This window comes from Sturnira hondurensis, unplaced genomic scaffold, assembly GCF_014824575.4.
Source record: "Sturnira hondurensis isolate 20B ecotype Veracruz unplaced genomic scaffold, ASM1482457v3 Scaffold0011576, whole genome shotgun sequence".
Lineage (NCBI taxonomy): Eukaryota > Metazoa > Chordata > Mammalia > Chiroptera > Phyllostomidae > Sturnira > Sturnira hondurensis.
In genome coordinates this window covers 420391-442441 of record NW_028084207.1, presented here as the reverse complement: position 1 = coordinate 442441, position 22051 = coordinate 420391, and the positions used below count along the sequence as shown (strand labels likewise).

Below are 22051 nucleotides of genomic sequence, written 5' to 3'. Positions count from 1 at the left end.
CTCTTTGCCTTCCCTCACATTGCAAAGCAAAAATTCCTGAACCGTGACTTAACCTTGAATCACATAAAGCTAACCACATCCTTTCTTTCTTACGACAACACTGGAGGACATTTTTTTCATTGTTTTTGAAGAGGGGGGTGGGAAGGAGAGGGAGACACAGAATTAGAGACAGAGACACTGATGTGAGAGAGAAATGTCAACTGGTTGCCTCCTGTACGCACCCAGACCAGGGATCACATGCACATGGACCAGATATAGAACCCACAACCCAGATGTGGCCTGACCGGGAATCGAACCCATACCCTTTCGGTGTACAGGACGGTGCTCCAACCAACTGAGCCACCCACCCAGGGCACAGCCCATTTTTCACTGGCCTCTCTGAAACTCCTACAACAAAATTGTGATTATTCGTCCCTCTCCTTATCTTGATTCATTTCCTCATTTTTAACATATTGTCCTCATAAAAGAGGTGGAAGAATACTGGCCACCATGGCCTTTCTGCAAAGGGAGCCCTCACAGATATTCCTCATGAAAGCAACAGGGGAGGCAGACAGAAACAGGACACGAGAAAGGGCCCCAGAAACAGTTTATGTTGATTACAAGGAGGCATTTTATACCCTATGAGTTCATTCATATGTGGAATCTAATGAACTGAACTAACAAGGACAATGGGGACAGACTTACAGATGGAGAGCAGAATGACAGATGGGAAGAGGGGAGGATAGAGGGTGGAGGGATTGAGCAAAAAGGAAAAAAGACTCATGGACATGAACAATGGTGTGGTGATTTCTGGGGGGGGCAGGGAGGAGGTATAAGGGAAGTAAATGGTAATGGAAAAATACAATAAAAGTTTAAATTAAAGCCCTGAGTGGTGTGGCTCAGTGAACTGAACATTGGCCTCTGAACCAAAAGGTCGCTGCTTCAATTCCCAGGCAGGGCACATGCCTGGGTTGCCAGCCAGGTGCCCAGTTGGGGGTGTGGTGTGTGAGAGGCAACCACACATTGATGTCTCTCTCCCTCTCTTACTCTCTAAAACTAAATAAAATCTAAAACAAAGACAAAAGCAAAAGCAAAAATAAAAACAACAACAACAACAACAAAAACCCCTGCCCAAATGGCAAGCAATCTGGGTCCTAGATTCAGCTCTAACATTAATTCCTAGTGTAACTGTTGGCAAGTTACTCTCTTTCCCTGAAACCTGCCCATATACCAAAAAGGCGTAATTCCCCTACTCAGACTGTTTGAGGAAAAAATGGCAAATTGAAAGCTCTCGTGAAAAACATGATATAGAAATTAATAATGATAATAATAATTAAAACCTATTTCTCATTTTCTATTGTATTTTATTTTTATGCTATCACAGTTGTCCCTGCTTTGTCCCCCTTTGCTTACCTCCACCCAGCCACCGCTCCCCAGGCCACCCCCTCATTGTTGTCTGTGTTCATGGCTCAGTATACCTTTCTCAGTTTTCACCTGCCAATAACTAGGAGAGAATGCTCCTAAAAGACCAATGCAGGGACACTGGATAAAGAAAATGTTTTAGCCCTGGCTGGTGTAGCTCAGTGGATTGAGCACAGGCCTGTGAACCAAAGGGTCACGGTTCAATTCTCGGTCAGGGCACATGCCTGGGTTGCAGACCAGGTCCCAGCAAGGGATGCATGAGAGGCAACCATACATTGATATTTCTCTCCCTCTCTCCTTCCCTTCCCCTCCAAAGATAAATAAATAAAATCTTTAAAAAAAATAAAATGTTTTATGTCCTCACTTTGTTTTTTTTTTAATCCATTTTAAACCTGTGGCTGGCTCCTGGAACTTCACCCATTGAAAGCCACCGGACAACTTAAGGTTTGACCTCAATTTGCCAGCCGCCTCCTGCCATGTCTAAGCCCTGGAAGCTATGCAGCTTGAGTTTCAGTCTAAAAGGGCACCAACTTTTCAGTCAGCATTTGACTGCGACAATTATAGCAAGAGCATGCGAAAGGCAGGCTAAGGTAGGCCCGAGGCCCACAGTACTAAGAAAAGAAACTGCTTGAAAGCAGGCGCTCTGATGATCTTAAGCAATGTCAGGAGTACCACAGGGATGGAGACACTGGCCTCAGGACAGCTTGTTCCCCAAGATACTGAGGACCTCAACAGTGCAAATTACTCGGAGGGTGCCTCCAGCTTCCCTTCTACCAATACGGAGAATTCCAATCATCCTCAAAGAGCCAGCTGTATCATTTAATAGCTGGATTCCAACTGTCTGGCCAGAAGAATCTATTTTGTGAGTTACCTATGGTTGTTTTCGAATTTTTCTTTGTTTTAAACATTTTATTTTTAGAGAGGGGGAAGGGAGGAAGAGTGGGAGACAGCCATCAATGTGTGGTTGCCTCTCATGTGCCCCCTACTGGGGACCTGGCCCACAAACCGGGCGTGTGCCCTGACTGGGAATTGAACTGGTGACCCTTTGGTTCGTAAGCTGGAGATCAATCCACTGAGCCACACCAGCCAGGGTAGCTTTTGGATTGTTTTTGTTCCATTTTTATTTTTATTTGTTTCCCCCCCATCCATGGTTGTTTTTGTGTGGCAACAGTCAGGTTGAGTAATTCCAACAGAGATCATATATGGTCATTATTGAGTGTATGACCCACAAAGCCTAAAACATTTACTGTCTGCCCTTCTACAGAAAATGTTTGCTTCTCTAATGGACCGAGCTACACACAAACTCCAGAACAGAACCACAGACTCTAATTTTAGTCCAGTGAGTGCCGTTCTGAGGCTTAGTTTGTTTATGAAATGATACTTGTACTCCCTTATCTTGAGAAATTCAAAGAAAAATGCTTTGTACTTCTTAGGAAAAATGCCTTAAATCCAAGGCACTATCACTTACCAAAGTACAATCAATTGTCCCTTTCTACTTGACTTGGGAAAGTACCTTTTCCTACGCACAATTCTTTTATTAAAAAATCCACCCTGGCTGGCGTAGCTCAGCGGACTGAGCACGGGCCTGTGAAACAGATGAACGCAGTTCGATTCCCAGTCAGGGCACGTGCCTGGGTTGCAGGCCAGTTCCCAGCAAGGGACCCATGACAGACAACCATACATTGATATTTCTCCCCCTCTCTCATTCTCTTCCCCTCTAAAGATAAATAAATAAATCTTTTTAAAAAAATCCAACTTGGGGACTTCCGCCAAGATGGAGGCATAGGTGGAAACACTGTGCCTTCTCCCACAACCAAGTTTGGATACAACAAAAGTTTTGGAGAACTAAGACACACCCAGAGACCAGAAAACCGAATTATATGGAAGTCCGACAGCTACGAACCATTCAACGGGGACGGCACGAACAGCCCAAAAGATGGTGCAAGAACTCAAAGTCCAAGAGCCAATAACTCTAAGCGACCAACAGATTGCCAGCCTCTCAGAAGCCCAATTTAAAACACTATTTATCAGGATGCTCAAAGAATTGGTAGAGTACAGTCACAAATTAGAGGAACTTAGTCACAAATTAGAGGAACATATAAAGGCTAAACTAATTGAAATGAAGGGAGATGTCCAGAAAACCAATAGCGATGGAAAGGAAACTGGCACTCAAATCAATGGAATGGACCAGAAGGAAGAATGAAACATCCCACTAGAAAGGAATGAAGAAATGAGAATTCAAAACAATGAGGAGAGGCTTAAGAACCTCCAGGACATCTTTAAACGTTCCAACATCCAAATTATAGGGGTACCAGAAGGGGGAAAGAAACAGCCACGAGTGGAAAACGTATTTGAACAAATAATAAAGGAGAACTTCCCCAGTCTGGCAAAGGAAATAGACTTCCAGGAAATCCAGGAAGCTCAGAGAGTCCCAAAGAAGTTGGACCCAAGAAGGAACACACCAAGGCACATCATAATTACATTAGCCAAGACTAAAATGAAGGAGAGAATCCTAGAAGCAGCAAGGGATAAGGGGACAGTCACCTACAAAGGAGTACCCATCAGACTGTCAGCGGATTTCTCAAAAGAGACCTTACAGGCAAGAAGGGGCTGGAAAGAAGTATTCCAAGTCATGAAATCCAAAGACCTACAGCCAAGATTGCTTTATCCAGCAAAACTTTCATTTAGAATGGAAGGACAGATAAAGTGCTTCTCACATAAGGTCAAGTTCAAGGAGTTCATCATCACCAAGCCCTTATTATATGAAATGCTAAAGGGACTTATATAAGAGAGAGATGATGAAAAATATCAGCAGTGAAAGGACAGCAAACACACAGTTATTAACAACCACACCTAAAACAAAAGCAAACCAAGAGGACAGCTAGATCAGGAGTGGAACCATAGAAATGAAGAACACATGGAGGGTTAGAAACAGGGGGGTGGGAGGAGGAGAAGGGGGGAGAAGGCACAGAAAATAGCATGGATGGTAGGTAGAAAATAGATAGTAGGGAGGGCGAGAATAGTGGGGGAAATATAGAATCTAAAGAAGTTGAGACATGTGGTTATAAACTAAGGGGGAGAATGGTGGGGGAGGGAGTGTGCGGGTGGAGGGGAATGAAGGGGGGAATAGAACAACTGTAATGGTATAATCAATAAACTACATTAAAAAAAAATCCAACTTATGCCCTGGCTGGTGTGGCTCAGTGGATTGAGGGCCAGCCTGCGAACCAAGGGGTCACAGGTTTGATTCCCATTCAGGGCACATGCCTGGGTAGCAGGCCAGGTCCCCAGTAGGGGGCGTGTGAGAAGTAACTACACATTGATGTTTGTCTCTCTCTCAAACTAAATTAATAGAATCATTTTAAAAAATGACATAGAAGAAAAAAATTCCAAGTCAAGCTTTAGGTTTATTCCCCTTCTAAGTAAGAACAAACTGTCCTTCCATAACACACTAGGGCCTATTCAATAGAAAAGCTGTTCTAGCCTTGACAAACACAGATGAAAAATGGACTCTCTGGTGGAACCCCCGAGGTAGAACGACACTTCCCCCTACAATCGACACTTCCCCCTACAATCGTCTGTGAGTGTCTGCTCAAAGCACCTGGGGATCACAGCCTACACTTCAATAGGTTTGTCACATACTGTCAGAAACAAGTCAGTAACAAGGCGTGAAACAAATGGACAATTAGAAGCAGCATGTTCACTGAATGCTCTTACAGCCAAATCATGTTTACATATATTTCAAAGGTATTTTTTATCCTTACCCAAGGACATGCTTATTGATTTTAGAGAGGAGGGAAGGGGAGAGAGAGAGATTGATCTGTTGCCTCCTATATGTGCCCCAACCAGGGACCAAACCTGCAACTTCGGTATGTGCTCTGACTAGGGATTGAACCTGCAACCCTTCAGTTTACAGGATGATGCTCTGACCAACTGAGCTACGGAACCCAGGCAGGGCTCAGAGGTATTTTAAAACCACCTGAGCATATGGAAGGCTTCTAAGATGCTAGCAATATTCCATTCCTCGACCTAGGCGGCAGTTACCCAGGAGTTACTTTACTTTTTGATAATTTGTCAACCTGCAAAGTTGTGTATTTGTGCATTTTCTATGTGTTCCACTTCAATAAAAGATGTCAAAGGAAAAACAAACACAAGCTTCCTCTATGCTTCAATCACAGTCTCTTACAGACTCAGCGTTCCCACATCACTAACGTCAGACATCACAGGTCTTACCTTGTTCCCAGAAGCATCTTTTCCCTTCCCTTCTTCCTCCACATGAAAGCGAAGGTTCTCCAGAAGGATGACAGACCCGGCAGCTGGGTCGGCACAAGCTTTCTCCACTTCCGGGCCCACGCAGTCCTTCAAGAACAAGACATCCCTGGGGAAAGCATGGGATGGACAGACATGAGTAGTGTGAAAGGGAAGAACCAGTCACAACGCGCTTGATGCCAACTCCCGTGACGGAGCCCGCCTGCGCCGGAGCCACCACGTACTTGCCCAGCAGGGATTTCAGCTCTACAGCAACTGGCCCCAAGGAGTACTTGTCAGGCATGGGGACGCCGTCAGGCCGACCCAGGTGGCTCATGAGAACAACGGACTTGGCTCCATTGTCCAAGCAGAATTTGATGCTTGGGACGGCAGCCTTGATCCTGCAACCAAAAAGAGACAGCAGGTAGAGCAAAGTCACTCCTAGGAATTAGTGGGAAATAGTTTATTCAAGGCTTCATAAAACATAAAAACCCCCTTTTCTTCGGCCAATTCCTTCGAATCCCCTTTCGGCAACTCAACAATGGTCCTCAGGTACGTGCTCAGGGGAAGCAGTTAATTGTCACGCCAACCGTCCACCTAGGATTATACATTCTCGTCATGCTTTGCCCCTGATGCAGACACCACTAGCAGGCCTGAAGCTGCGATCTTCAGAAGGACCTGCCTGCAAGGTTGACCTTTGGTTACTGTCCAGAACTTGGCTTTCCAAGCGGTCCCTCGGTTCTTTAAACGACAAGGGCTGTTCACTCTTCCTAGACTGCCTAAAAAACGGTGATTTATGCTGGACACCTGCTTCCCTCTAGGGGTCCGGAATTTTAATAACTAGGCAGAAGGTACCTACATTAGCAGCTTCCAATAAAAACCTTGGAGGCTAGGTCTCTAATGGGCATTTCTGGGCATAAACATTACACAATTACTGCATTTTTTTCACTGCTGGAGAAAGGAACACACTCGGTGTGGCCCCCCCATGGGAGGGAGAAAGCATCAGAAGCCCATGAATAGATTTCTCCAGAGTCTACCTGTCTCTTCCCGCTGCTGACCCTGCTGTGTATCCTTTCAATGTAATAAACTTCAGCAGTGAGACGATGTGCTGTGTCCTGTGAGTCCCAGCAAATCACCAAATATGTGCCTGGTCCAAAACACTACTCTTATATGACTTTGGAAGACATATAAAATTCCTAAATCTTGAAACCATTAAAGGAAGTGTAAGGAGAACTGTAGTAACTTTTCTGTACCCACTACAGATCCTAAAACACTTTATTTAGGAAAAAAAATAAATGCATTATACAGAATGCTTATATAACATCACATTTACTATATTACAGTTTAACTAAAATATTATTAAACTTCTTTTAAACATTTCCAATTTTTGTTACAAAGCTGATACTAACTTTCCAGTTTTGCCAGTCTTTAAGAAATTAAAACTGATAATTAACAAAACTACTCATCTCGTCAACAAATACTACTGAATACTTCTTTTATGTCAGGTCGTGTTCCAGATTCTGAGAATACAACAGAAAATAAAAGTTTCTGCTCTCACAGAAGTGAAATTCTATTGATGGGAGGTATAATAGGCAATAAACAAACAAGGTATATCACAGATGGTGATAAAAGCTGTGGAGAGAAATAAAGCAAGGTAAGTGGGGGAGGGGGAATGATTGGGAATGGAGGTGGAGGGTATGTGAGTGGCCAGGGAAAGTCTCTCTGACAAGCTGATATTTCAGCAGTGTATGGAGCAATGAAAAACCAAGTTATGTTTCAAAAATAACTTAACCTACTTAGCAGATATAAAAACTAATTTTTGCCAAATAAAGAGGAAACCTTTACCAGGTATAAAGTGTGCCCAATGAAACCAAATTAATCTGCACAGCTATCCTTTATTGGCAAGTTCTGTTATTTCTTTTTTTTCTTTTTTAAAAAAGATTTTATGTATTTATCTTTAGAGGGGAAGGGAAGGAGAGAGGGAGAGAAATATCAATGTATAGTTGCCTCTTATGTGTCCCCTGCTGGGAACTGGTCTGCAACCCAGGCATGCGCCCTGACTGGGAATCGAACCACGATCGTGTGGTTCGCAGGCCCGCACTCAATCCACTGAGCTATACCAGCCAGGGCCTTTTCCTTTTTTTTTTTTTTTTTTACACTGTTGTTCAAATACAGTTGTCTCTACTTCCCCACCTCTCCCCTCCATCCCAGCCATCCCCACACCTCCCTTTCCCTGATTCCACCCCCCTTGGTTTTGTCCATGTCTCCTTTATAGTTGTTCCTGAAAACCCTTCCCATCCCCCATTATTCCCTCCCACCTCCCCTCTGGTTACTGTCAGTTTGTTCTTAATTTCAATGTCTCTGGTTCTATTTTGTTAGCATTGTGCAGTTCTATTATTTCTAATGCTTCATTGTTAATCGACTCCATGGGTTGCCAAAAATGAAGAGACCTACTCAGACATGTTTCTCTGTGGTTTATTCATAAAAGACCTTCATAGGCAGGCACATTTCCAATCTTTTCTGTGTTCTACAGAAAACAATGTGAATCACGAAGGGTCAGCACTACCTGTACAAAGACCTTCCACGTTGGTGCAGCAGGAATGTGCTTGGCAGGCTCTACTCTGGGGCCAACGTTCAAAAATGTTCTGGGTCTAGACCTGCACTGTCCAATATGGTTCCTCTCAGCCACATGTGCCTCTTAAATACTACAGATGTGACCGGCCCACACTGAGATGTGCTATAGTAAAAACACATGCAGGTTCTCAAAGATTTAATAACCTCCCCCCAAAAAAAACAAAAACAAAAAACCCCCTTAAATGTCCATTTGATTATTTTATCGATTACACATGGAAATGATTATTTTGGACTTACTGGATTAAATACAATATATTATTAAAATTAAGTTCACCCATTTCTTTTTACTTTTTTCCGGTGGCATCTAGAAAATTTTAAATTACATGTGGCCCACATTAGACAACAGTGGCCTAATGATTAGAAAGTGCCCTTCCAGCTCAAACCTTTCATTTAAAATTTTAAATAAAACATTCTTTTTTATAATCTAGTCAAAAGCAAGAACAGAACTATCATTTAAAATTTCTCCTTCTGAATCTAGGAGCTGCAAACATTTGAGGCAGCTTCAACAGACCAAAGAAGATATTACTTCTGAAGTCTTTTCCCTCAAGTCAAAATTCTCATAAACTCATTTTTATCTGGACCATCTGGAATGGGAACATGTAAAACTACATGTAAGCTTAATAATTACCCATAGTTAAAAAAAATCCTTCTGTTGCAGTTCTTCATTTCGCAAATGAAGCCAGAGTACCCTGAAAGTTTCATTCTTTAAAAATACTTGCTAGCCCTTGCTAGTGTGGCTCAGTTGGAGCATCATTCTGTAAATTGAAAGATTGCAAATTCAATTCCCAGTCAGTGTACATACCTAGGTTGCAGGTTAGATCCCAAGTCGGGGGCGTGCGAGAGGCAACCAATGTTTCCTCCCTCTTGCCCCCTTCCCCTCCCCCTCTCTAAAAATCAGCATGTCCTCAGGTGAAGATTAAACAAATACACAAAAATACATAAAAATAAAAATGTAGGCCCTGGCTGATGTAGCTCAGTGGATTGAGCGCGGGCCTGCGAACCATATGATCGCAGTTCGATTCCCAGTCAGGGCACATGCCTGGGTTGCACGCCAGTTCCCGGCAGGGGTCAGTTCCCAGCAGGGGATGCACCCGAAGCAACCATACATTGATGTTTCTCTTCCTCTCTCCAGATAAATAAATTAAAAAAATATTTTAAAAAAATGTATAACCCCCCCAAATTCTTCAGATTTTAAAAAAATGGAGGCATAAAAAAAATCACTTTCTTAAGATGCTTTTTTCAATTTCTACATTTTTGTAAGAAAGTAGACCAGGGGAGCTATTGAGATCTAGCTCCCCGGAATATGTCATCAGTTTGGCTCGAATAAACTCTTATTTAAGAGTTTTAAACTCTTACCAGCCAGGGCTGGTATAGCTCAGTGGATTGAGCACAGGCCTGCGAACCACACGATCGCGGTTCGATTCCCAGTCAGGGCACATGCCTGGGTTGCAGGCCAGTTCCCGGTTCCCGGCTCCCGGCAGGGGACACACAAGAGGCAACCATACATTGACATTTCTCTCTCTCTCTCTCTCCTCCCTTGCCCTCTAAGATAAATAAATTAAAATAAAAATAAATTTATTTAAAAAATAAAAAATAAAAATAAAAAAAAATCTCAGCTCTGGCTGGTGTGGTTCAGTAGATTGACCACCAGCCTGTGTACCAAAGGGTAGCTGGTTCGATTCCCAGTCAGGGCACATGCCTGAGATGCAGGCCTGGTCCCCCCAGTAGGGGGCATGTGAGAGGCAACCACATTGATGTTTCTTTCCCTCTGTGTCCCTCCTTTTCCCTCTCTCTAAAAATAATTTTTTTAATCTCAAAAAAATAAAAAAGCAGACTAGAGGATAGGTTGGTAAAAATCCAAGACGATATAAGCTTAAGTTACCACAGTTCCACAATAAGAAAGGAAAAGCATTTCATCCCATAGAGCCATACCAATGTACACCTTAAACCTAACTTGATGCTCAGCAGGTACCTTACCTCTGGTTGTTAGTTATCTGGTTGTTCTTCATAGGAACATTGAAGTCCACTCTAAAAAAGAAAGAAAGTTTCAGGTTCAGAGCCATGCTCAATGTATTATTCCCTCAAAAATAAGAGAGGCAGTTTTTGTAAACCAGGTAAGTTGAAAGTTCAAAATCACCTTAAAAATAATTAGCGGTATTAGAAGTCAAGACAGCGACTGAATTAGGACCTCCGAGTGAATGTATGGGGTTCAGATGTTTTACTTCTTGACCTGGGTGATTGCATAAATATGCTCACTTTGAGAGAATTCTTTGAGGTTATGATTTGTGCCCTTTTCAGTATGTATCTCATACTTTAGAAGAAATCATTAAAAGTTTCAAAATAACACCTAACCTAAATCACAGGAACTGGCCCTGAAGACACCAGATATCCAGCTAAACACCTGTTCTATCTAAAAATTTCGTGTGGGCCTCACATGCGAGTATCGAATAACAGTGGCAGCTGGAGATGTAAGGGATAGCAAACATCCTATTTTTTGGAGAAAGCCTGGAGCCTCAAGACCAGAAGAAACCCTGTGTTCAAGACCAAGTTTACACAGTACCCTTCAAGCAAAACACAGACAATAAAAATCAGACAGGCTCCTTCAAAAAGCCCAAGAGGAGTGACTGGAGCACATGACTCTGCCCACCAGACAAGTGGGCAATGACAAAGGGAGTGAGCAGGATGGTACAAGCAGAAATTTACTACAGTGCCTCCTTTCTCACCCAAGTGACAGAATACTGCTTTACCATTTTTAAGAGCCAGCGACTCCTTCCCCCTTCTTCTGAACTCCTGGAAACCTCGGTCTACTTCATACTTCAGTCTGACTAAAACCAACAAGGTGTGGCAGGTCTTTGTAAAGTTTTGCCTGTTAAGATCCTTTTTAGGGGATTTCTTTCTCTGTCTGCAGAATGTGGATGATATTATCTGCCTCACAGTTACTGTGAGAGTAAATGAATTGGTGATTCGTAAAGGGCTTAGAAGAGGCCTGGTGTACAGTAAGTACCATTCAAATGGTAACTATCAGCCCTGGCTGGCATAGCTCAGTGGATTGAGCACGGGCCTGCGAACCAGACAATCGTGGTTCGATCCCAGTCAGGGCACATGCCTGGGTTGCAGGTTAGTTCCCGGCAGGGGCCAGTTCCCAGCAGGGGATGCAGGAGAAGCAACCATACATTGATGTTTCTCTTCCTCTCTCCTTTCCTTCCCCTCTAAAGATAAATAAATAAAATATTTCAAATGGTAACTATCATATATGTTGATGCTTCTCCCAAAGATAATTCTACGGTTTAAAAGGCAGACCAACCATTACTAGTGTTAATCTAAAAATAAGAAATATTTCAAAGTGAGAGGCAACAAACATTCACAGAGATCATTAGGAATGCTATTCAGGACTCACTCGCTAAGGCAGAAGCCCAGTGTTTCGATTAGGAGACAGAGGCAATGGGTGATTTATAAGAAACAAAAGGGGAACAATTACATCAACAGAAGGAATGCATCTCTCTTGGTGCACATAATACAACATAGTGATGGACATCCTAAACAATGTTTTGAATTTTCAGTGCAGTAGTCATCAGCCCCCAGTGACAATAATTGACTTCTTGTTATCACTGCAAACAGTTTTGGGGAACAAAATGTTGTTCTAGGCGCAGCCTAAAGGTTACTGAGCCCTGGTCTATCACTCAGCATCACACGCTGAGGGGCTCCAGGGAAAGTAGGACCTACCAGGGGTGTCCAACCTGTGTCCCATGGGCCACATGCAGCTCAGGATGACTGTGAATGTGGCCCAACACAAAATCGGAAAGTTACTTCATGAGATTTATTTTGTGTGATTATGTGTCACAATGTATTTAATGTGTGGCCCAAGACAACTCTTCTTCCACTGTGGCTCGGAGACGCCAAAAGGTTAGACACCCCTGCTTGCTGCCATGCGTGGCCATAAAGCTCCTTTCCTAGTCCTTCCTCTCAAAGACCGAGGCCTGGTACATGATTATGAGATCCTAGACCCAGTAAGATGCCCACCGACATCCTTCTCCCTGGTCCTGTACAAGCACACCTCAGAGGTACTGCAAGGTCCGTTCTGGACCCTCACAACTGAGCGAGTATCACAATCAAACGAGTCTCACAATTTTTGTTGATTTCCCACTGAATATAAAAAGTACGTTTATACTATACTGTTAACTATTAAGAGTACAATAGCATTACATCTTTTTTAATAGGAATATTTTATTTTTTAAGATTCTATTTATTTATTTTCAGAGAGGGGGAAGGGAGGGAGAAAGAGAGGGAAACAAACACTCATGTGTAAGTGCTTCTCATGTGCCCCACACTGGGGGGCCACCCTGCAACCCAGGCATGCGCCTTGACTGGGAATTGAACTGGCAACCCTTTAATTCGCAGGCTGGTGCTCAATGCACTAAGCCACATCAGCCGGGGTCAATAGCATTACACCTTAAAAAACAATGTGCAAACCTTAATTCAGGTATACATTACTGCTAAAAAATGCTAACCATCATCTGAGCTTTCAGCAAAGTCATACTGTTTTTGCTGGTGGAGGGTCTCGCCTGGATGTTGATAGCGCTAACTGACCAGATGGTGTTTGCTGAAGGCTGGGATGGCTGTGGCAGTTCTTAAAATAAGACAGCAACGAAGTCAGCCACATTGACTCTTCCATTCATGAAAATTCCTCTGTAGCATGCAGTGCTGCTGGACAGCAGCTTTATCGTAACAGAGCTTCTTTTAAAATTGGAGTCGATCCTCTCAAACCCTAGCCTGCTTTATCAACAAAGTTTGTGTAATATTCTAAGTGCTTTGTTGTCATTTCAATAATCATCACAGGGCCCTGGCAGGTGTGGATTGAGCACCAGCCTTCAAATGAAAGGGTCTCTGGTTCGTATCCCAGTCAGAGCTCATGCCTGGGTTGCAGCCCAGGTTCTCCGGTATGGGGCATGTGAGAGGCAACCACACATGGTTGTTTCTCTCCCTTTCTTTCTCCCCCCTTCCCCTCTCTCTAAAAACAAATAAATAAAATATTTTTTACATTGCGCGTTTGATCCCTGGTTGGGGACAACAGGGGAGCAACCAATTAATGTTTCTCTCTCACACTGATTTTTCTCTCTCTAAAAATCAATAAACATATACTCAGGTGAGGATTTAAGAAATAAATCAGTTTCTTTGCTCATCAAAAAGAAGCAACTCCTCATTCATTAAAGTATTTTTTAAAGATTTTATTTAAGCCCTGGCTGGTGTAGCTCAGTGGATTGAGCGCGGGCCTGTGAACCAGAGGATCGCAGTTCGATTCCCAGTCAGGGCACATGCCTGGGTTGCAGGCGGGTTCCCTGCAGGCCAACTCCCAGCAGGGGACGCACAAAAGGCAACCATACATTGATGTTTCTCTCCCTCTCTCCTTCCCCTCTAAAGATAAATAAATAAATAAAATCTTTTAAAAAAAAGATTTTATTTATTTACCTTTTAGAGGGGAAGAGAAGGAGAGGAGAAAAGTATCAATGTATGGTTGCCTCTCGTGAGCCCCCTGCTGGGAACTGGCCTGCAACCCAGGCGTGTGCCCTGACTGGGAATCGAACCTCCATCATGTGGTTTGCAGGCCTGCGCTCAATCCACTGAGCTACACCAGCCCGGACTCATTCATTAAAGTTTTAACGTGAGATTGCAGCAATTCAGTCCCATCTTCAGCCTCTGACTTATAATTCTAGTTCTCTTGCCATTTCCACTAAAGTTTCCATCTACAGTTAGTTCCTCCACTTAAGTCCTGAGGCCCTCAGTCATCTAGGATGGGTGGAATCAATTTCTCCCAAAATCCCATTGATGTTGATATTTTGACCTCTTCCTGCGAATCATGCATGTTCTTAAAGACATTTAGAATAGTGAATGCTTTCCAGGTTTTCAATGATCTTTGCCCAGGTCCATCAGAGGAATCGCTAGTTATGGCAGCCAAAGCCTTGCAAAATATATTTCTTAAATAATGAGAATTGAGAGTTGAAATTACTCCTTGATCCATAGGCTGCAGAGTGGACACTGTGTGGGCAGGCATGAAAACAACACTAACCTCACTGTACATCCCTGTTAGAGAGCTTGGTCCACCAGGTGTATTGTCACCGAGCAGCACTGTTTTGAAAGGGTTTCTTTTTTCTGAGAAGTAGTTCTCAACAGTGGGTTTCAAATATTCAGTGAACCATGTCATAAACAGATGTGCTGTCATTCAGGCTTTTTATGTCATGTATCGAGCAGAGGCACAGTAGATTTAGCCTGATTCTCAAGGGCCCTAGGATTTCCCAAATGGTAAATGAGCACTGGCTTTAGCTTAAAGCCAACAGGTGCCTTAGTCCCTAACAAGAGTCAGCCTGTCCATTGATGCTTTGAAGCCAGGCACTGTCCTCTCCTAACTATGGAAGTCCTAGATGGCATCTGCTTCCAATGTAAGGCCATTGCATCTGCATTGCAAATCTGTTATTTAGCGTAGACACCTTTAACTATCTTAGCTAGGTGTTCTGGAGAACCTGCTGCAACTTCTACATCAGCACTTGCTGCCTCCCCTTGCACTTGTATGTTATGGAGGCTGGTTCTTAGAACTCACGAACCAACCTCTGCCAGCTTCCAACTTTCCTTCCTCCCCTCTCTCAGCCTTCCCAGAATGGAAGACAGTTAGGACACTGCTGTGGATTAGGATCTGGCTTAAGGCAATGTCGTGCTGTGACTGATCTGGTCTCTCTAGGCCACTACAACTTTCTCCATACAGGCAATAAACCAGTTTTGCTTTCCTATCATCCACGTGTTCACTGGCATGACACTCACAATTTCCTTCAAGAACTTTGCCTTGCATTTACAACTTGGCTGGCTGTTTGGCACCAAAGCCTAGCTTTTGCCCTATCTCAGTTTTCAGAATGCCTTCCTCACTGAGCTTAATCATTTCTAGCTTTGGATTTAAAGTGACAGGTGTGTGACTCTTCCTTTCACTTGAACACTTAGAAGCCACTGCAGGGTTATCGATGGGCCTAATTTCAATATTGCTGTGTCTCAGGGAAGAGGGAAGCTCAAGGAGAGGGAGAGAGAAAGGGAAACAGCCAACTGGTGGAGCAGTGAAAGCACACATACTATTTATTCAGTTCACTGTATTAATATCGGGAGTATGTGGCACCCCAAATCAATCACAGTGGTAATATCACCGTAACAAATATAATAACGAAAAAGCTTGAAATATTGCTAGTATTGCCAACATGTGAGAGACACAAAGTGACCAAATGCTGTTGGCACATGGCACACAGGGTGTGCTTGCTCAATGCCAATTGCACAAACCTTCCGTATGCAATGAGAACAGCGTCTGTTAAGTGTAGTAAGACAAAGCGCAATAAAACAAGGTCTGCCTGGAGCCCAGCCTACCTAACCGGAGGGCAGTCTTTCCAAAGGTGGGTTGAGGGGATAATTTGGTATTCAAACATTTTAATGAAAGAAAAGTCTTCAGAAATGACAGCAGTATCTGTATGCCTCTGAAAAAAAAAAAAAAGAACTACACTCTCCTTAGCTTCAAGGTACTTGATTCTGATTTGAAGCATCTTCTTTAAATATCTTGCCAGCCAGAAAGTGCATTCCGAAGAGGAGAGAGGATCCCATTACCACGGGTCATATTCTCCCTCTGAAGCCTCCCAGGAAGCCTGTGGCTAAAAGGGCTAAGAGAGCAAGAGGCAGAGCACCAGCCACCCCTCATGGCGCTTACTCCCTAACCCAAGCCCTTTGAAGGAGGAGATTCTTTGGGCAGAAACACTCAAGATTCTGTCTTATCTATCCAAGCTGACACAGCGTACTGATGAGAACCGGACTTCTCTCTTCTCCCTGCACGAAGATTCCCTCCTCTCACCATCTCCTAGACTCTCAGCAACAGCTCTCCTTTTAGCCCCTCCTCCCTGTGGACCTCGCCACAGAATCTGCTCTTGCCTACCCCTTCCACCTATGTACATCCTATGTACATTCCGCACCTCTTCCTTTTCCACTTCCCTGAACACTAGGGCATGAAATCAGATATCACTACACACCTATCAGAATGGCTGAAATAAAAAAATAAATGACAACACCCAATGCTGGTGAGGAGCCTGAGACGGACCACTTGCACGCTGCTGGTGGGAATGTAAAATGGTGGGGCTGCTTTGGAAAAGTGTGGAAATTCCTCAGAAGGTGAAGCGTAGGATCCAGCAATTCCACTCCTAGGTACATTACCCAACAGAAATGACAGCCTATGTCCATATCAAGACTTGTGCATGAATGAATGTTCAAGGCTCACACAGCTTTATGTGTAGTAGCCCCAAACTGGAAACAACCCAGATATCCTTTAACGGGCTAAACCGGTAGAACATCCATACTACAGAATTCTATTCAGCAATACAAGGACTAACTGAACTACTGATGCACGCAACAACTTGGAGAAATCTCGAGGGCACTGTATTGAATGAAAAAAGCCAAAGGCAGCCCTGGTTGGTGTGGCTCAGTGGATTGAGTGGCAGCCTGTGAACCAATGGGTTATGGGTTCATTCCCAGTCTGGGCACATGCCTGGGTTGCGGGCCGGGTCCCCACTTGGGGGCATGTGAGAAGCAACCAAACATCGATGTTTCTCTCCCTCTCTTTCTCCTTCCCTTCCCTCTATCTAAAGATAAATAAATAAAATATATATATTAAATAATATATATATTTTTAAAAGCCAATGGCAGAATAGTCATTAGCAGAGGTCAGGAATGAGGAAGAGGGACCATGACTCTAACAGGGTGGCATGAGGGAAACCTTAGTGGTGATCAAAGGAAACGACTGTGGTGGGAGTTACACACATCTGCACATGCACTAAAATAGCATAGAACTATACACTTCATTCTAAAGTCAACTTTCTACTTTTACTATTGTACTATAATTATGTATCATGTATACAAAGGGGGAAATTGGGTAAACACAGGCCCTCTCTACTATCTTTGCAATCTCCTGTGAATCTATGATTTCAAAATAAAATGTTAATAATATTGACTTAGTAGAAATATCAAATCTTTATCTCCTGAAATCTCGGGTGTCCAGGCCCAGTTCCATTAAAAGGTCTCAAAGGAACCATGACCACCCTTGCTTCACTGCCCCTGACTGGAAAATTGGGATATTATGTCTGTCTTAAACACTTTTTAAAATCTGCTCTCCTTTTTCCCTGTTTCTTTTTCTACTACATCAAGGCTGTTCCTTAACAAGTTACAACAGGTCAGAGCAAAACACTGAGGCTTCTTTTTCTAAAAAATGGGGGGAGGGGCAAGCCAAAGGGAAGCATTTTACAGACAGCAAAGGGGTGTGACTGGCATCCTATGAGAGGAAGAAAATGACATCGCAAAAATAAGCAGAAGTTTCTTCAAAGGTAAAGTCAGCTGATGTCCTAAAGAAATGAGGTGGAAGCTGGTAACTATTCCGTCAGGTTTCTGGCTATCTAAAGTTTCCTCAACAAAAAAGTTCCCCTGGCAATTAAAGTAGGAGCCAGAAGACCTAATAAACAGTTCTCATTTGCAAGACAAAGAAGAGTTAAGCAAAGCGGCCATTACTCAGGAGAGCCCATTTCCAAAATACAGCCAGCAACCACCACCTAAGGGCATTGAAACAAAAAGAAATTTGAGCTCCCAAGGCATGGCCACCTCTGCTCCTCCAAAGAGTAATGCTACAATGTGACTGTGTTCAAAAGAGGCGTTAATAATCAGGGAACAAAGCGACTTCCTGCCCTTGGACCAAATAAGCACAGTGTATCCAAATTCCATGGGGGAAAAATTATAGATTGCAACCGCAGGAGACAAAAGGTCTGTTTTAACTGTCTTTGTTCACTATGTCCCAGTATTCAGAAGGTGTGGTCGGCTGCCAAGGAGACCCAGTTCCGGTCCTGGCTCTGCCACCAACGTGCTAGTTCAGTGACCTTGGACAGGTCATTTTCAACCGCGCAGGACCAGCCAATCATTTCAAGGCTCAGGATTAATCTCTGTCGAATGAAACTGAATCCTTGGGCAGGAAGAGATTTCATATTAGATCCAGAGTGAGAAAAAGATAAGCACCTTCTCTAGTCCCACTCCCAGTCAACCCAGTGAATCCCTCAAGCCAGTTTCCCAGGTGGGAGAGGAGGTATACCCCCAAACTGAAATTGTTAGGAAAGTAACCAGTATGATGCCCCGGCATGCATCTGGAAAAGTCAGGCTTGAGCACAGAGGAATAATTAAAACCTAAGATCTAGTTGCCCGTGTCCACCTGTTTTTCAAAGGATCTGTCCCCTTTCCTTAACATCCTCTTAAGGGTAGAAAGGGTCCTTGTCTATTATCAAGGTGACTGTAATTCCTATTTTGTCCCGATTGCAAAAACCTTGATCATTTGGGAAAATGTGGACACCAGGTCGTTTTCATGGCCATAAGGTATTGAGTTTTTTTTTATTATTATTTCCACAGCAAGGCACAGAAGGTCACTTACAAACTCATAGTGGTTATACAGAAATTAGAGGGAAGGAAGAGCTACATGAATTTTAGGGTACCCATACAGTTTCCTAATTCATAATGCTGAGGGTAAAGGGAGATCCCCTATTATTTATGTGTCTGTTAATGTCCAAAAGATGCCTTCACTTGAACCAATCGAAGTTGGGAAAGGGGCTCAATCACACCATTTACATGGCTGCCCATCAATCATTTCCCAAAAAGGGCAAGACTGCACAAGCTACCATAGCAGATCCTTATGATCCCCCCAAAGCACCACACTTGCATCCTCTGAAATTATGTAACAGTCAAGTGCATCAATCACGTACCTAACTCCTCATGCACTTTGCCCCGGCATATACATTTGTGCCATGCATTACAAGAAGAAATGTAAAAGCTCCATACACCATACTAGTAATGGAGGCAAATAAGGGAGAAGCTATATTCATTAAGTGACCGGGGATCCACATGTGCAGACTAAGAGACCCCCAAAGGGCATGGGGAGCTCTCCGCATTTCTAATATCCTGCTTCTCTAGCCACCTGTGGGGTGAGGTTGGAGAACAGTAAGAATGAGTAGCCACACCCTGTCTCCTTTTACGCAGCATGTGTCACGCTGCTGATGCAAACCCCACTGTCTGGAGTCCAACGACCAGGTAGGGCACAGAGGCCTGTTACATAAACTGGGAAGGGCTGCCTTTGGTGTACCCCACCCCTCTCCGCCCTCCTACCCCCGATGCTTTAGGGAGTTCTACTCCTGAACATATAAATCAAAGCCCTCTAGGATATACTTCCTTTAACCCATGGACTTTTGAAATATGGGCCGTTCCTCATTTGCTTGGGATGGTCTAGGGCAGCAGGAAAGGAAAGTAACCAAATGACCTTTCAAGGTCCCTGCCTTGGGGCCTAGGATTTTCCAGACTAAGCCTTAGGTGCCAACTCGCCGACTGGGAACTGGAGGAGACGGAAATAGTAAAGGAATAGGCAAGAGATTAAAGTGAGCCCCGGCAATCTGAGCTGTGCCTCCGTGGATCCACCCCAAAAGGGCAACTACAGCTTACTTAGTGGATTGGAAGAAACGAGGTTAGAAGCCGCCCAACCCGGGGAAAGTCTCAGTCACCATGGTCAGTAGCCTCGCTCCGCATGACTAGAACCCATAAGACCGAGTCCAGGGCTTAAAGCAACTTTGGGCAGGCGGAGAAGCAAGTCGGCCGTGGCCTGAGGGCTTCGGGAGAGCCCCGAGGGCGCGCGGGCAGGTGTATGAATTACCTCATGACGACCCGCTTCCCCTTCACGTCCAGCTTGTCCAAAGTCAGCTTGTTAGAAAGCGACATCTTGGCAATACAGCAGCGGCGAGTGGGCGAGAGACCGCACAGCGAGGGAGACAGTAGCAAATGCGCGCTGGGGAACGCGTGCCGACCCGCTGTGATGCTCGCGGGCCTCACCACCCCGCCCCCAACCCCGCCCTAGCCCCGCCTATTCTCGGCAGCAGCGCGCAGCGCTCCACTTAGAGCTGCTGCTATTGGACGCAGCGGGAAAGCGCCGGCGCGCTTCCATTGGCTCAACTCTCTGTCAGTTTGTGAGGGAGGTGGTCGGACGTGTGGCTACCGTTTGTCACGTACCGCACGCAACGACCCGGAACTTTCCTGGGAACCTTTCTGAAGAAGGGCACCACCGGGAGGTGGCGCCACAGGGCCCCTGTAGAAGGAGAAAGGAGCACGGTGGCGCCACGTGAAAAGAGTGGAAGGCGACAGGCTGCCGCCTCACCCGGAGCAGTTGCAGCTCCCCGAAAACCTACATTCTGGGTGAAAGCGCCACCCCCAAGCCCATGGAATTCCGGGCAGGCATACCGGGATCCATGCTAATGGCACCTCCCTTTGGAAAATTTCTGATTTCCTGGTTCCCCAAAATAGTTCAGCCTACGTGGAAAACAGCTGGGCGTTTTCCTATAAAACTAAACCTACACTTACAATATGACCCAGCAATCCCACGTGTTTATAGCATCTGTATTCATAATTGGTGAAAACTGGAAACAATCCAGGTGTCCTTGAATGGATACACAAACTAAGACACATCTTACTGCTCAGTAATACAAAGTAATGGACCATTGATATAAGCAACAATTGCCATGGCAATCATTTTTAATAAAAGAAGGCATATTCCAAGAGTTAACATAGTGTATAAGATTCCAAATGTGTGATATTATGGAAAAGGCAAAAGTAGATGGAGATCAGATCGTTGTTTGCCAAGAACTAGGAGTGGGGGGAATGTGTGACTACAAAGAAATGCATGATGAAGATTTCTGTGGTAATGAAACTATTCTGTGTCCTGAGTGTGGTACGGGTTGCACGTGTTAAAACTGATAGAACTGTCCCCAAATAAATAAGTGGAAAAAAGAAAAACCTTTACAGGCTAGCATTGCATGACTCAGACAGAACATGTGTAGCAACTGGATTCACCCCATGAGCCATGAGGTTGTAAATTCTGCTCTTTAGTTTGTAGTGCAAGCATTAAAATACAGCATCTCAGAATAATCTATAGTGTTAGAAGTCAGGATAACAGTTTCTGTAGGACAAGAGGAGTGGGTAGTAACTGATGAGCTATATGAGGGCTTCTAGGGTACTGGCAATGTTCTATTTCTTAATCCGAATGGGTTAGGTTAACCAGCTTTTTGGTTTGCCCAGGACCAAGGGGTTTCCCAGGAAGCAAGATTTTCAGTGCTAAAACCAGGAGAGTCCTGGGAAAACTGGAACACCAGGCCACCCTAGCAGTTATATGAGTGTGTTCACTTTGTTAAAATTTATTCTGTTATATATTTATGATTCATGCACTTTCCTGTATGCATGCTATAAATATCGTGCCTTGAACTGGAAACAGATGAGCTCTGGTTTGCACAGCATACAGTACAACTGTTCTTTTCAACAACCTAGACATCTATTGACTCAGCTTAAGGTTGCGGTTGCATTACCATTTTCCTCAGTTATGTCATACAACTAAACCTTCTGGTAAATTAAATCATTTTTCACATAAACTGCTATTTATTTTTTTACGAAGTTATTTATTTTTAGAGACAGGAAGGGAGGGGAAAAGAGAGGGAGAGAAACATCAACATGCAATTGCCTCTCACACACTCCCTACCAGGGACCTGGCCCACAACCCAGGCATGTGCCCTGACTGGGAATCGAACTGGTGACCATTTAGTTTGCAGGCTAGCGCTCAATCCACTGAGCCGCAGCAGCAGGCCATGAACTGCTATTTAGACATGCTCTCCTTCATTTATACAAATAATTTCTAAAC

The 22051-nt window shown here is 44.0% G+C and overlaps 1 protein-coding gene across 1 annotated transcript in view; it reads right to left on the bottom strand.

Moving 5' to 3' along the window:
* PGK1 (phosphoglycerate kinase 1) overlaps positions 1–20206 on the bottom strand; it is a 28058-nt gene extending 7852 nt beyond the window's left edge. Inside the window, exons 1-4 of the mRNA XM_037060300.1 lie at positions 20024–20206; positions 10261–10311; positions 5895–6050; positions 5635–5779 (exon numbers count right to left, since the gene is read on the bottom strand). Of these exons, the coding sequence (XP_036916195.1) occupies positions 5635–5779; positions 5895–6050; positions 10261–10311; positions 20024–20088 (417 nt within the window). The 5' untranslated portion in view covers positions 20089–20206. The remainder of the gene's footprint in view (positions 1–5634; positions 5780–5894; positions 6051–10260; positions 10312–20023) is intronic.
* Between the last annotated feature and the right edge of the window lie 1845 nt (positions 20207–22051).